Raw genomic sequence first — 17,449 nt, forward strand, 5'->3', positions numbered from 1 at the left:
CGTGAAAATGTTTGTGGTGAATCTTGTTTTTCCACTTATGATCCATAAACTAAGCATCAGTCTATGCACTGGAAAGTCCCAACTACGGCGAGAGAGATAAAAGCTAGAATGCGCAAATCAGGACTCAAAGAGATTACGATTGTGTTTTTCGATATTCTAGGAACTGTGTATCTTCACTGGGTTCCTGAAGGCCAAACTATTAATCAACATTACTATCATGAAGTTCTTGCTCAATTCCGTGAGAAAATAAGAAAATAACGAACCGAATTGTGGAAGAACAAGTCATGGGTTCTGCATCAAGACAACGCACCGGCTCATATCGCCTTGCCTGTTAAAAAGTTTCTAGCGAAGCACAGCATCCCAGTGCTGGACCACCGACCTTATTCACCAGACCTAGCACCATGTGATTTTTATCTGTTCCCCAAGGTCAAATCTGCTTTAAAAGTCTGAACAAGATTTCAGTCCGCTGAAGCAGTTAAAGAAAAGCAGGACACGTCATCAAGGAAATTCACAGAGAAAGACTTCCAGCACTGTTTGCATCAACGTAAAATTGACAAGGAGCGTTGCAGGGATAGATGGTTGGTTCAAATGGCTCTGAGCACTATGGGACTCAACTGCTGAGGTCATTAGTCCCCTAGAACTTAGAACTAGTTAAACCTAACTAACCTAAGGACATCACAAACATCCATGCCCGAGGCAGGATTCGAACCTGCGACCGTAGCGGTCCTGCGGTTCCAGACTGCAGCGCCTTTAACCGCACGGCCACTTCGGCCGGCGCAGGGATAGAGGAGAAGAGTATATTGAAGGGTTAAATACATATGATGTATATATGCAGACTGAAACAATAAATGAAAATTTATACGAAGGTCAGAGTTCAAACGTGGGTCTCCTGCTCATTAGGGAGACGCGCTAACCCTACGACACGCTGGCACAGTGACTTTGTACAACTGCGCGGACCACCTCCTCAGTCCATATTCAGAATCCCATTTCTAATGTCATTGTGCCAGCTTATGGTAGTGATTAGTGCACCTATCTAGTGACCAGGAGATCTGGGCTCGAATACCAACAACGGTTCAAATTTTCATTCATTGCTTCAGTCTGCATGTACACATCATACATGTTTGAGCCTTGAAAGGTTTCTGGAACCATATAGTTTCATTTGATTAAATATGTATGTTTTTAAATAAAATGTTTTACAACAATAGTCCAGTTCTTTTATAGCCACATTTCGTATTTGGAGATTGTGGTTCAAATGCCTCTAAGCACTATGGGACTTAACTTCTAAGGTCATCAGTCCCCTAGAACTTAGAACTACTTAAACCTAACTAACCTAAGGACATCACACATATCCATGCCCGAGGCAGGATTCGAACCTGCGACCGTAGCAGTCGCGCGGTTCCAGACTGTAGCGCCTAGAACCGCTCGGCCACTGCGGCCGGCGGAGATTGTGCTGTCCAAGGGAACAGCCGAATATCCTTGTCTCGACTTGGATCAGAAAAGCACGGGAAAAATGCTGTCTTGCATTGTCTCGTTGAAAGAGGGAGACCTCTAAAATAGGGCACATCCAACTGCCTTAGCACGTCAGAAATGTGATCTCTGCTGTCCAGTTTACCGACTGTACCAACCAGAGGTGATCTTGATGGGACCCAGTGGCATCGCATGCTTTCTAAATCTACATATATACTAATACTCCGCGAGCCACCTTATGATATATGGCGGAAGATATTTATGTACCATTTTCACTCCCACTCGCCCCCCTTTTCCGTTCCGGTAGTGAATGGTCTGTGGGAGAAACCATCGTTGGTAATTCTCCGAGTGAGGTCGAATCTGTGTAATTTTACATCTGTAGTATTTCGGTAGATGTTCATAGGAGGAAGCAATATACTGGTTGATTGTTCGAGGAACGTACGCTCTCAGAATTTTAACAATACACCACACCGTGGTGCACAACGCTTCTCTTCCAGTATCGTCACTTGTAGTGTTTAATAAAAAAAGAAAATGAGAAGAGAAGAAAAGGAAAAGAAAATGTTGAAAATGTAGGAAGAAATCGTGAATAAAAAGGGGGTTTTAAAATCGTAAATGACCGTGAAAAAAGGGAAAGATTGAAAAGCAAATCGGACTTCGTATTACAGAAAAGCTATTGTTGGGGTGGTCCTTGTGGCGTTTTTGAGCAAACGTTAAACCAATTTCCACTACAAAAAGTATTGAAAAAGAACAGAGAATAACAAAATGTAAGTGACAGGGGGAAATGGCGTAGATAAGAGTTAATCCTTTACCAGGTTAAATGTCTTCTTTCATGCGGCGTCCAGGTCTTCAAAAATCTCCTACTTCATTTCTGCGCGAAAAGTCTGCTCCGAAATCTTGCAATAAGTTTCATTGTCCAGGAATTTCTAATGTATACAAAACCGTCTTGATCTTAAATACAATTTATTTTAGTTGCTTCTCTCCATCCTCCGAATTTCGTAACAACTTCCACGATGTCTACACATTAATAAGTTTTTTCGTCTTAATCAGATCACGTCTGCCTTAAGCTTCGGCTATCAAGAGACAAATAAAAAACGAATAGAAAACAAAAAAAGAGTTACAATTTTAGTAGTTTCTCTGCCGTCGAGCGCTCATACCGCTGCGACGGGATATTTTTTATCTGAGGGAACGAGTGTAGCGCCGCGAAATTCAAAGTCCCGCTACACACTGGAGTTGGAAGGACATCACAGTGACGCTTTCGCGGTCGCTAAGCGAACGTGAGACGAAAAACGCTACTCTTCTTTAGATATTTTCTATTTGCTTTATCAATCCTATAGTTCACCAGACTGCTGAGCAATACTCAAGTATTGGTCGAACTAGAGGCTTCTTAGTTACTCCAGGTTTCTTCCTATGAATATCAGTATGGCATTTGCCTTTTCCACCACCAAATTCGTGCAGTCATCCTGTGTTTCGAACTTCCATTGGCGGTTTTCGAGCAACCATAGAATATTCCGTAAGATGCATTTGAGGAATTGCCTCTATAGGACAGTGATCTGACCTCCTCACAGCTCTTTACTACTGCTTGACAGAGTCACATAGATTAAGGATGGAGGCCTTAAGTTTCAAAACGATATGAACTATGAGTAGAACGAGAACGTAAGAACAACAGTAGGGAAGGCGAATAGTGAACTTCGGTTTATTGGCAGAATTTTAGGAATGTGTGGTTCATCTATAAAGGAGGCCGCGTATAGAACACTAGTGTGACAAATTCTTGAATACTTCTCGATAGTTTGGGATACCCACCAGGTAGAATTAAAGGAAGACATCGAAGCAGTTGAGAAGGGTTCCGCTAGATTTGTTACCGATAGATTCGAACATGACGTGAATGTTACAGAGACGCTTCGTGAACTCAAATGGGAATCCATGGAGGCAAGACGACGTTCTTTTCACGGGACACTATTGAGAAAATTTAGGGAATCGGCATCTGAAGCTGACTGCAGAACGGTTCTACTGCCTGCAACAAACATTTCACATAAGGACCGTGAAGATAAGAGAAATTAGGGCTCGTGCAGAGTCGTAGAGGCAGTCGTCTTTCCCTCTTTTCGAGTGGAACGGTGAAGCAAATATCTAGTAGTGGTACAAGGTAACCTCCGCCATGCACCAGACCGTCGTTTGCCGAATATGTATGTAGATGTACTACAGCAGTTCATGTTGTTGAATTGGCGAGTGATCCGCGACGCCGTGGCCTTTGTAACTACTGCTGCCATCGGAGCTAGCACACAGCGATCCATGTTATCCACACGATGTCGACCACGACAGTTGAACCTAAAGGTAGCTATATTCTAATCGAGGTACTCACGGCAGATGTTTCGCACAGTTATTAGGTTCAAACGACTTCGGAGTGAGCGCCGAAGATCTGGAAGTGGCTAAATGCTCTAAGATCTCACGTTCCTCCGATCCGGCGCGTTACTTTCTGATGGTTGGTACAACGACGATCAACTATTCCGCCGAACTATCCCATACTCAGTTATGTCAGTACGACCGTCTCTGCAGCAATGCAGCTGTCGCAGTTCAATTGGTTAACAGTGTTAATATACAGCGTGGCTATAATTGTATTTTCGCTACTTGATCCAGTGTAGTCGTTAAACTATTTACTGTATGGGTACGCAACTTTACAGGAATGGTGTTCCGAGCGTTCGCTGCAGGATTTGCGTTATTAGCAGTGATACTGTTGTGTCTTACCCTTAGGAGCCGGTACAGCTACGGCCAGGCAGTGTTGAAGCACGAGCGTCAGTGCGCATTACAGTTGCAGACAGTCAACATGGCTCTGGACAAGATGGGCAGGGCTTTGCTTGCAAAACTGTTTCATCAAATCAACAGCAATAGCGCTGCTGCTCTTTGCAAATATCAAATGGTTCAAATGGCTCTAAGCACTATGGGGCCTACCACCTGAGGTCATCAGTCCTCTAGACTTAGAACTACTTAAACGTAACTAACCTAAGGTTATCACACACATCCATGCCCGAGGCGGGATTCGAACCTGCAACCGTAGCAGCAGCGCGGTTCCGGACTGAAGCGCCTAGAACCGCTCGGCCACAGCGGCCGGCTTCCAAATATCGACACATTAAAGAAATAGGGAGAGGTACTCTTTCCGCTTCAGGGTTGAAGAACATGATTCGGAAGTACGAATTACCTGACGATTTGGGAATTGCTACTGGGAGAGGCCGACGGCCAATTGCTCCACAAATTGCTGAAGAAGTTATTGTTGCCATGGTTGAGAATGTCTGACGCAAGGTACGATCATGAAGCAGCGTATGGGCTGTGTCACGACAGCTGCACATGCCCATGGTCCACCGTTCGAGAAGTACTGCGAACAATTTGTACCTCTAGTACGGCTGCAGGGTGTTGTGGATGCAGATGGTGGAAAGTAAACACGGCAGGCAATTAACAAATGAAACCCTCTCATACTGAAATTAAAATGTGTTTCTTTCAGTGATTTATTCGTTATTTCTCTTCCCATGTCCTTACAAATGTTTCCACAAATTTTCATTGTCCTACGGCCACTCACTTTACATAGGTACCCTCTCAGGTAGCAAAGTTTAGTTATAACCACCCTGTAAATGAAATGATGGGTAAAGAACTACGCATACATTGTATAGATGAAAGTATCCATGGATACAGTCAAATGCTGCAACTTTCGTTTAAACGGTATTATATGACTGTGGCCCCAAGCAACGGAAATATTACCGACACATGCAATCCCAAACCACAGGAGTCTAAAGGCTATCATAATATCTGGGAAGATTAGGGATTAGGGAGTGTCTCGCAGCTTGTGTACATATAGAAGCGATATGACCACGAGGGAAGTAGATGACAAAAATGTCGAGTTACATCAATTGTGCAATGTTTGGAAACTACAAAGCTTCTTATTTATACCGAACAGGTGATCTGAATTCCTGCTGGATTCTACACGTTATCAGATGATTAAGACGTTTCCGTATTCAATAAACAGATAGTAAATACGTCGTCGAGGAAATGCTAAAATTTACAACAAGGGTTAAGCTGTAAAATCCAATCTTTCTTTTCCTTTTTATGACTTAGTTTCTGTTTCTAATTGTAGCACACGCCTCATAAATACATACTGCTGCTTAGTAGTAAACGCATCGTCATACAATTCAGAATCGTAAATAAACAACAACACTGCAGGAATTACATAGATTAGTGGGGAATAAACCATGTGTGTCTACAGAGTGGAACTAAGTTGTAAAAATGGAAATAATTTTGAGTACCAAAGATGAAGGATGATTGGAGTATAACGTCTGGTCGATGAGAAGGTCGTTAGAGACAGAAAATAATTTCGAACTATACAAGGATAGGACGGGACAGAGGCCTTGGCCTATTCGAAAGAACGTTTTAAGAGATCAGCAGGTAACCTAATTCTGGATTACCAGACAGCAGGTGAATTACGACACTCCAGAATACCGATCTAGTGACACAATCACTGGGATATCTCGCTGAAAAGTAAACAGCACTAAAGCCCAAAGTGTCCAAAGTGAAAATAAACAAATAAGAAGAACTAAGTTGTACCAAAAGGGTAACAAACACGACAGAAAGAAACAGCGATTAGCACAAAATTAGGTCACACTATCAAACAGCGTTCGCTCAGTAATGGGCCATATCTAGCGCGTTCTCGCAAGCTACCATAAGTTCACTATGCGTACGACTCGGGCTGGAATATAGGCATAGAGGTATGTTTGGAGTGGTGTATTCTACTGCAAAATCAATCACACAGGACTGATTTTGCAGGAAAACACTGTATCTACAAATTTTCCTCCCGCCCCTTCTTTTATTATTAGATTGTAGGACAGGCCAGATGGGCTTTGGATTTGCCGACAACTACGCGCGACAAGTTCTGTCACTTTGACATAGACTATGGCTCTTCGTTCGTGTTATTAAGCGTACTTGCAGTGACGACCACTTTTATGAGACTCCCACACACGCAATGTGAACTTCGGGATTCCCCAGAGAGCGAGTAGAGAGATTCCCAGGAACATACTCCTGAATATCAAGTTCACTCATGGGAGCTAGTGTCCATAGGGAAATCGATTCATGTGTTTGGACTTCGCTACATTATTTCTGTGCAGCACTTTCTCGTCAACAGTGTTTAAAGGAATGCTGGAGAGGACTGACAACTCGCCTTTTTCTGATGTTAAAAATCTGGTTTTTTGGTTTACAACGACATCCACCTGCCCTGGGTATATAGTCTCATAACAGGCAGAGCTGTAATACTCCCCAGTGGAACGACACATGGCGTAAACAGTTAGACGCCGTATCTATCGCATTGCGTTATCCCTCGCCTTTGCATTTTGTTTGATACTGATCTGATCCAAAGTTGCCCCCGGGTACTTTTCTGCACGAAATTTCTCTGGGTTCATTCCATTCTAAATTACTTCTTAGAAGCTTGCTGCTACCTGACTCTTCTAATGGAGGCCAAAGTTTGTTTGTGATATACAATTATTGGGTAGTAATTACTCTGGCTCAAGAAGTGCAAAGTAAATATTCCTCGATAAATATAAATTGCGCATAAGTAATAGCAATAAAGTACAGAAATTTCGATCGGTCAGAAGTTTACAAGAACAAATAATACCGTCAAACCACACAAATTCCGTCACACACTGAGTGGCAGTTTGTCAAGATTCCATTAATCAATTGTCTCCACTATATTCACCACTCCATAACATTTCCTCCTAGAACATACAGTGGAATAGGCATTGACTTGGGGACTTGTAGATAGACTGTGACTGGTATTAGACCCAGAAGTAGCTGATACCTCAGAGATAGGTCCTGTTTGTTGATATACAACCCTGCCTCCTTCGACAAAACGAATTACAGCATTCGAGATACGTGCTCCTTGGCTATACAGTTTCAAAAGTACCGTAATATTTGCTCATTGAAGGAATGACATTGAAAACTGCATGTGCAACACGCAAAGTTCTCAGCTGCTCAGCGGATTTACTAATTTAAGAACCCCGACGGCTGCTACCGCGACAGTTCTCGGTGAATACAAGTCTCATTGCGAATGCTTCAGGCGGACCGTGTGCGTCACAGCATAATGAGGAAGTGCAGAACTTTGCTTTAAACTGACCGCCATGTCAGTCGAGAGCGTTTCAATTTCAAGGTTTCGTATACAGAGAGTCTTCCGTGTTCCTGCAACGCATAACTACGTTGCGAGAGATTTCCATAATTTATTGCTGTGCTCAACAGAGAGTTTACTCCATAACATTCTGGACATCGGTAACCAACTAACCTATAGGTAAAATTATTATTTTCTGTGTCACAAAATTAGGTCTACTAAATTGAGATTCTACGTAGCATTTTCTGTGTGTTAGTAAGAATCGTATTTGAGTCTGACAACAGTTATTGGCATGTGCGAACAAAGTCTTTTGGGTTGTTTTACAGGCGTAAGGCTCAATTACAGGGCCGGCCGCGGTGGTCTCGCGGTTCTAGGCGCGCAGTCCGGAACCGTGCGACTGCTACGGTCGCAGGTTCGAATCCTGCCTCGGGCATGGATGTGTGTGCTGTCCTTAGGTTAGTTAGGTTTAAGTAGTTCTAAGTTCTAGGGGACTTATGACCACAGCAGTGGAGTCCCATAGTGCTCAGAGCCATTTGAACCATTTCAATTACAGGTAAACAGACTAAAATCTGACTACAATTATTCTAACAAAAGGGATATTGATTTATGAATTAATTTATTAAATATTTCAAGGTTTCACTACACTTCGATCTATGAAATATAACGAAGGTTTCCACTTCCCAGAGAAATAAAGTCCTTGCGAAAGTCATCATAGCGTGAACGAAAGTCATCATAGCGCGAGCAGCAAACATTCCTAAATATATGAAGAAATAACCGCACAAATGTCTTCATATTGGGAGATTTACAGTATATTTTAATCTTGATAAAAGAACTATACGTTTTCAAACTTACCACGTTGAAATATTGGAAAACTGTGCATCTAGTCACCTTTATGTAATTTTTTTTATGTTTTACTAGGTGCGCCCAGCGGCGTTACTCGCGGTTAAAAAGTTATTAATAAAGAGATGCTAATGCCGAAACCCACTATCCACGCGTATACGTTGTCACAAAAGTTCTCTCTTGGACGTATTGAAGCGCGAGCCACTTGCAGCCCAGCAAGCCGCGCGACATCGGAAAAAAAAGAAAGAAAACTGAGGCGATGTGAGAAGCTGGCAGAATAAATGTCGCTCACAACTCACTCATTGTATTGAGGAACTAATCTGTATACGCTAAACTTAATGCATTCATTTGATAGTTAACTTTTATGGATGACTTCAGTCACGTTACCCATCCCTGGACAACAATAGTCACGTTGACCTGCCATGGGACCAGTGATTCTTTTTAGGAATAAAAGGTAACTTGAGTATATTCTATATCCATTCCAAAGAGTAACAACTGTACTGACTCGACGTGCTTGTATGGAAGTATGGATTAAGCACTTCGAGGGTTGTAGAAGCATTGTGTTTATTACATTGAATCCTATTACGTAGGACATATTGAACAGTAAATGCATTTTCACGAACACAATGCAGGTCAAAAGTCAAAGAGTAAATAGCTTTTTCTAAGAGCAATTATTGTTCCACATTTTGCGTTATAGTCATCAAATCGATAAATATCTTGTACTACACACTTTTAAAAGTAGCCTATGCGTTAAATTAGGTTATAAGCTAATTCCCTTCCAAATCCGTCCAGCCGTTTCAGCGTGAAGGAGTAACATAGATTCTCACCCACAAACTCGCATTTATAATACATGGGATTTTGTCACAAATTGTACTGTAGATTCCATCACCTGTCATTCTCTAATCTATTTCTTGTCACCAGAAATTTAGAGAGTCTCCTATTCGTCAGTGGACAGCGAAGAGAGAGACAGAAGCAGACATCACCGTTACGAACGGATACTAGAAGAGCATAGGGGAAGGTGCGATAAGGTGACGAAGCGGTTAAGATGACAAACGCGGTATTTCTCCGATGCATTCATAGATAGCAGTACATCTCCATGACGTTTTTGAGACTCAGACGACGAGCTACGAAGTTTGCCGAACGAGATTTCAGGACTGACTGTTTAGCGAACATTAGCAACAAAGCTGTGTTTTGTTGATGTGCATTTGTAATTTTTGGACTTCGCAGCACAAGGAATTATTTGAGTGTGGCAAGTTGTTCAAGCTCTTCCATAAACTATTCTCAAAACACAATTCGTCATTTAAAGAACAATGTATTCTGCAGGTAGTCGACAATAAACTAGGATAATAAAAATCGAGTTCAAAACGGAAATGGCGGCTCAGGATGACGAATGTCAGGGTGGGTAAGGTGACGAGAAGTTCGCTGGTTTGCCATCTTACCCGGCATATTTTGGAGAAGCAATTTTTATTAATAGCTTTTGTCGTTGTGTAATAATTGATTTTGACACTGAATTTTAGACACAGGTTTTTTTTAGTTTAAATTCTAATGTACGGCTGTTTATTTATTAATATTTTAGATTTTATAAACTTAATGCCAAGAAATTATACCAGGAAAAGTGGCAGGGGAAACTGCGAATGCACGAATGCTGAAGTAAAAGATAAAACCTGTAGAGTAAATGCAGCGGCAAAGAAACATGACATGCCAGATCCAACACTACGGAAGTCCTCAACAGGGAAGTCGTAAGTGGGCTACTGTAGCAAAAAATTTTTAAGGAAATGCCTCAAAACATAATGCATCTTTAAATTTACGGATAAAACTTTTATTTGTTCAAGGAGTATCCTTGAAACTTAGGAAGATTTAAACACACTTTTACCGACCATTAAATAAAAGAGCTGAGACGACATGTGGCTGATTCGGAGAAAAGACCTTTTGGGGTAATATATAAATAGTTTGGCAACCTGTGTTTTTCGTAAGCAGTAAAAGTAGGACTGAGGCATCAGTTCAATAAAGATAAGAATGCCGCTGGATAATACTTCATAAAGTATTTTCGTAAAATATGCAAACTGACTTTGAGAAAACCAGAAGCAACATCAGGAGCTCTACTCATGGCCTTCAGTCGAGCTGTATATGTTCAAAGCCCAGAATATCTCCAACATCGATGAAACGGAGTTTTCCACAGTGTCCACGGAAACTGATAAAAGTGATCTCACACATTGGTTCCCTCCGTGTGATTAAAGTTTTTTCTGCTGAACAAGGAGTAATAGTCACAGCTTTATGCCGTATAATTGCTACTAAGACTTACATTCCACTTTTTCCCGTCTTTCCCAGAATAAGAATGAATCCTGATTTTCTTAAATGGGCCACCCCCAGGCACTATTGGACGGGCTCATGAATCAGGGTAGGTGATTGCTCAAAATTTTCTGAATTTCTTGGGATACTTTAGCAATCATGCTCACCCAAGCAAACAAAATCCAGTTCTAATTATAATGGACAATCACGCATCGCATGTCACTCTAGAGTCCATTGACCTTTGTAGGAATAATGGATATACCTACTAGGATTTCCAGCTCGTACAAGTCAGAGGTTGCAGTCACTCCATGTTTCTTTCTATGGTCCACTGAAGACTGCCTACTGTCAAGGCTGCGAAGATTGTTTAGTGTTAGCCGTTCGAGAAATTGTTGAAATATTTGGCAAAGCATATCTCAGAGTGAGACTGCTGTGAACGGGCTCCGAGCTACTGACACTGAGCCTCTAGACAGCAACATTTTTGCAGATGAAGGCTTTGAAGCCCCGTACACCACTGATCTTGTTGAAAACAATCAACAGGCTGCTCCCGCCGCTGGTCAGCAGCTCGTTCCCTCAGCTCTTTCTCCAGACCCACGATGTCAGCAACCCCATCTCCATAGACTTATCATTTCCTCAGCTGTTCCTCCACAGCCGTCAAATGACTCAACAGCTCCCCACTTGCTCAGATCTTCCTCCATTTCCGAAAGCGAGCAAAGAAACAGTCAGGAAACCAAGGAAGAAGCTGCCTTCTTACCACAGTGCTCGGTAGACCGCATGCTCACCCATCCATGGGCTAGCCCAGCCCGGCAGCGCTTAACTTCGGTGATCTGACGGGAACCGGTGTGACCACTGCGGCAAGGCCGTTGCCTCAGTTTTCATAACTGAAACGTTTTTAGTTGGAGGGTAGGTCCCACAAGCAGGTAAACGCGAGATCATTAAGAGCTGTGACCGTTCTAGTGCCAGTCCCATGTTCCTGTTTCGACTCATAACTACTGGTTGATCATTATTAATTTTTCATTTATCCAGTTAATCGTATGAGAATGTTCTACATCGTATAATTCTGAACGGGTAAAATACGTAACGCACTGCTCATCTGGCAAGTCTTTCAACCTAACAGCTCAAGTTGTCATCCGCCATCTTCATTGCGATTAGTGTCATTCTAGATCGTTCTCCGTGAAAACCTAGAAAATTTAGTTGAAACATCGTATCTGACAAATGCCATTGCTCATTATTCACATGTGACTGTTAACTTTAACCTCCTGAGCTTGCTCAGTTCTTAACAGTTACTTCCATGACGACCCTCTGTTTGCAATCTGTTTACCCTTTTGTTTTTGGGTTAACAGTCTTTTAACCGATTTCATGCGGCCCTCCACTAATTCTTCTCTTATTCTCACAGTAGTTCTTCTACTCAACATACTCCATTATTTGCTGGATGTATTCTAATATCAGTCTTCCCCTACACCTTTCATCCTCTACAGCTCTCTCTAGTATCAAGGAAGTTATTCCCCGGTGTCTTAACACCTGTCCTATCGTCCTGTCCCTTCTTCTTGTCAGTGTTCTCCGTACGTTCCATTCCTTGCTGGTTCTGCGGAAACGCCATTTCTTGCCTTCTTTAGGACCCCATAGCAAAAGCTTCGATTCTTTTCTTTTCTGATTTTCCTACAGTCCATGATTGACCTCCGTACAGTGCTGTGCTCCAAACGCACATTCTGAGTAATTTCTTCCGCAAATTAAGGTCGATATTTGAGTACTAGTAGACTTGGTTTGGCAAGCCCTTAGCTAATTTGCTGTTTATATTTTGTTCGCTTCGTTCGTCACTTCCGAGGTAGCAGGTAGCAAGGTTTTTTTATCTACTCAATTTTTATGTTAATTTTATCGCTAGTCTCATTTCTGCCACTCCCACGGTTTATTCTCAGTGCTTATTGTGTACGCATTAGACTGTTTATTCAATTCAGTAGATACTGTAATTCTTCTTCACTTTCTCTGGGGGTAGCATTGTCATCAGTGAAGCATCATTGACATCTCTTCAGCCTGAATTTTACTACCATTCCGGAAACTTATTGCTAACTAAAATTTTTCTCCTCACGTACCTCTGCATTAATGCCATAGTTCATAATGATTACTGTTTCACGCAACACCCACCAGCTCACGAACTGACTGACGCCACAGGTCTCAAACGAGGTCAAACTTTTACTAGCTTCAATTGAAAGAGGGATACACTGTCAACACTACAATACCCAACGACTATTAACTTGGTTACCAAAGGACTTGGCTGTGATAGATATAGTAGGTTTACACATGGTTCTCATAAATTGCTTAAGGCAAATGCAGGGATGGTTTCTCTGAAAAGGACTCGGCCGACTTTGTACCCCGTCCTCCAACCTGAACTTGTGCTCCATCTCTAATGATTTCAACATCGATGATATGTGAAACCCCAATATTCGTTCCTAAACAGACTCAGTCAATGCCGAGACGCTTCCTATGAAAAGGACATGGATGATTTGCCTCCCTTGCGTTTCGTTTTCCAATCCGAGTGTCTCTAACAACCTTAACCAGAAGGATTGCTCGACTGAGAATTCTGCTTATACAGACCCTCTCAAATAGTACAAGTCTTAAATAATAATATATCGCCAGTTAGTATTTTTTTTATCTTTCTAAGGCGTTTGACTGTGTAGATCAAATGTTCAAAAAAAATGTTCAAATGTGTGTGAAATCTTATGGGACTTAACTCCTAAGGTCATCAGTCCCTAAGCTTACACACTACTTAATCTAAATTATCCTAAGGACAAACACACACACCCATGTCCGAGGGAGGACTCCAACCTCCGCCGGGATCAGCCGCACAGTCCATGACTGCAGCGCCCTGTGTAGATCATGATACTCTTTTATAAAAACTCAAGTTTTCTGGAATCGATGGCTTTCACACAGCTGGTTTAAATCCTACTTCAGAATGCAGAACGTTATGCTGAAGAATTCAAACACTGTCGGAAAGGTAGAAAATTTTACAGACTGGGCAAAACAACAATCACAAAGGGAATCCCGCAGGGCTCAATTTTGGATCCATTCCTATTCTGTATTTATGTGAACGACCTTCCACTTAACATTCAACAAGGAAAATTGGTACTTTTTGCAGAGATACTAATGTTATGACGCATCTCCTTAGAGACAAAGCAATGTAGGAGTTAGTGAATGATTTTTTCTAAAGAAAGTCGTTCTGTGAAAATGGACTGTCCCTAAATTAAAAAGCATTACATTCAGTTCTGTACAACAAATAGCTTCTACAACTATTGATATAGGATAAGAACAGGAGTCAGTAAGTAGAGTAGAATGCTCCAAATTTTTGGGTGTACATATTGATGAAAGCTAGAACTGGAAGAAGCATATTACTGAGCTTCTCAAAAATTAAATGCAGCTCCCTTTGCTCTTCGTACAACTGCTAATCTTCAAAACAAACGCATGAACTCTTCATAACTGGGATTCACAGTCATGTAATTTTTTTTTTTTGAAAGACTGACGTAAACATGATGTCTTTCAAAAAAACGTATCAACTTCGTGACATATTTGCATATTTGCACTCAATAAAGTCGCATGGAGTAGTTTCCCTGGGCAACTCATCACTTAAAAATAAAGTGCTGATTGCACAAAAGCGAGGTGCCTACTCACGGACATCGTTTAGGTATCTCTTCAAGAAGCTAGGCATTTTAACTTCGCAGTCACAGTACATATATCCGCTAATGAAATTCATCATAAATAATCCAGCACAATTTGAGAAGGACAGTGGTGTGCATACCTACAACACTAGAGGGAAAATGACCTTTATAACCTATTGTTAAATTTGTCAGTAGCTCAGGAAGCATTTCAGTATGCAGCAGTAAAAACTTTTGTTCTTTTTTACAATATCATGAAATGTCCGACAAATAGTGAAGCAAGGTTTCAATGTAATTTCAAATCATTTCACCTGGACAATTCTTTCTATTCCAAAAAAAAGTGTAGTTGCATGATTAGGACTGAAAATAATAGCGTGTTCATTAATTTTACACTAATTATGTATACTGATTCGTTCCACGTCATTTCGATAAAAGAATCTTTCAGATCATCTATGGAACATGTAACTAACTACCGTCATCGACAAGTTAACTTCTAAAATTCGTTCCTTTCTGCTTTCACTCTCGTCCTAGTTGCCTGCAGAAAACGTTTCCACACCCTGGATCAAACCGCCCACATCTGGATTTAAGGCGACTGAGGTTTCATCGTCTCAGCCTCAGTAAGGGCTTCTCAAGAGATAAGGCGATTAATCCGTCCTTAACGATCTCGTTTCCACTGAGACACCTTGGCACCCGAAAAACTCCTCACACAGAATCTTCCGTTGGACTCTGTCCCTGAGGAACAAATAACCGTAACAGCTTAACGCGGGGGGATTTGCAGAAAGCGGTCCACCTTATCTTCTCCCGGCGCGCACGCCTAGACCTGAGAGCAGACGCGGAGGCGCTTAGACAACAGCACGCGCCAACAGGTGGCGTCACCAGGCGAGTGGCTGGACCGGCGGGGAGGGGGCGGGGTTGGAGGCCGTCGGCGGGTGGGGGTAGCGCAGCGGCGCCTCGTATAAGAGAGTCCCAGTGACGCCGGCGCTGACACGCTTGCGCTCTCTGCTGTGCTGCAGATGACCGTCGCCGCCTACCACGCCAACTCCGCCGAGATGGGTTTCGACGCTACTGAGGACGACGTCTACGCCAGCGCCGCCTACGAACAGCAGACGGCCCGGCAGCAGCGCGCCGGCAGCACCGACACCATCCGTAAGTTCCACTCTGCAAGTGTTTGCCATTGTCTCAGCTCATCTACCGAGTGTTTCACAATTCATGTTGCACGCTTCTCGTGGTTGTAGATGGCACTTAGTAGATCAAATTTTACAGATATCAGAACGATTTTCGTTTGTAACTTTCGTTTCTGAACCAGACACACATTCATCCTTCTCCATCATCCTTGAAAGTGAGTAACATCATCGCAGAATAACCCAGTATAAACATACATATACAAATACTGGCGCCTATAACTTTGACGCTCTGCAGCGCCGTTGGATGACGTTTCCGGACATGGTTCAAAAATGGTTCAAATGGCTCTGAGCACTATGGGACTTAACATCGATGGTCATCAGTCCCCTACAACTTAGAACTACTTAAACCTAACTAACCTAAGGACAGCACACAACACCCAGCCATCACGAGGCAGAGAAAATCCCTGACCCCGCCGGGAATCGAACCCGGGAACCCGGGCGTGGGAAGCGAGAACGCTACCGCACGACCACGAGATGCGGGCTTTTTCCGGACATGGGTTCCATGTAAAACCTGATCTACTAAGTCCCGTCTACAGGCCCGAAAAGCGTGTAACATAAATTATGAAACACGCTGTATATCACTAAACAGTTAATACGGGAACACTGTTTCAGTCGTAAGTTGCCTGTATTACGTCTTCCAGGAGTACTAAAACTTGATTTTTACTATTTCTGTCAACTATCAAAATGGTTCAAATGGCTCTAAGCACGATGGAACTTAACATCTGAGGTCATCAGTCCCCTAGACTTAGAACTACTTAAACCTAATTAACCTAAGAACACACACATCCATGCCCGAGGCAGGATTCGAACCTGCGACCGTGGCAGCAGCGCGGTTAAGGACTGAAGCGCCTAGAACCGCTTTCTTTAATATAACCTCATTTTGTTCCTTTTCCATCGTTGCATCTGCTCGGGGCGGACGTCGCAAGACACCCGTTTCAGTTCGTCGGTCATGCATTAACTCAGTTTTTTTTATTACAGAGGGCAGCTAACCCTCTTACCAAACACGCTGAGTTACCGTGTCGGCGAACCGCTCGGCCACAGCGGCCGGCTGTCAACTATCGATAGAACTTAAAAATTTAAAGTGCTCTCATAACCTACTCATTAACAAATATATTCTTATGATGAAGTCTTAACACAATAAGTGAAGTATTAAAGTTAGAAACTGTGCATATTATGTCTTGACGCAGAGTAACTGTTCAAATGTGTGTGAAAACCTATGGGACTTAACTGCTAAGGTCATCAGTCCCTAAGCTTACACACTACGTAACCTAAAATATCCTGAGGACAAACAAACGCATCCATGCCCGAGGTAGGACTCGAACCTCCGCCGGGACCAGCCGCACAGTTCATGACTGCAGCGCCACAGACCGCTCGGCTAATCCCGCGCGGAGCAGAGTAACTTACAGCGCGCATGTTACCCAAACTACATTCATTTAGTATTTGAGAATGAGAGCACTTCGCAACTTCCAACAGACTTTACACATAATTTCAAGCCTTCTCGAAACTTTTCTGGCTAACTGCTCTGCGCAAAATACTGAATGGAAAAAAATTTATCGCTTACTGTATTTTCGTTGTTTAACCAGAAAACTCCAGCATCAGGCATGACTTTCTAATTTACTGTATCTTTACTATTAACTATAGTCGCACACATGTTGCAGACAGTATCCGCACATACGATTGAATGTACTGGCAAAATTAAGTCCATGTAGGACACGTAGTTCACAAGATATGACGTCATAAACATTCAGTTACCAGATACTGGTCTTGCAGGATCATGAGGCAGCCTCCTTCCCCTTTTGTTAGTGGAAAATTGTTACAAAAATGAGTGTTTAATCTTACGATACCCTTAGTCGTGATCTTTTTAATGTCATGCTCACCTCGTAATAAGTTCGATC

At 42.4% G+C, this 17,449-nt stretch overlaps 1 protein-coding gene across 1 annotated transcript in view; it reads left to right on the forward strand.

Annotated features, from left to right (window-relative positions):
• The window catches only part of LOC126236076 (sodium-independent sulfate anion transporter-like), a 169,290-nt gene that overhangs the window by 56,953 nt on the left and 94,888 nt on the right, over positions 1–17,449 (forward strand). Inside the window, exon 2 of the mRNA XM_049945136.1 lies at positions 15,384–15,516. Within this exon, the coding sequence (XP_049801093.1) occupies positions 15,384–15,516 (133 nt within the window). The remainder of the gene's footprint in view (positions 1–15,383; positions 15,517–17,449) is intronic.

The sequence above is a fragment of the Schistocerca nitens genome, chromosome 2 (assembly GCF_023898315.1).
Source record: "Schistocerca nitens isolate TAMUIC-IGC-003100 chromosome 2, iqSchNite1.1, whole genome shotgun sequence".
Classification (NCBI taxonomy): Eukaryota; Metazoa; Arthropoda; class Insecta; order Orthoptera; family Acrididae; genus Schistocerca; species Schistocerca nitens.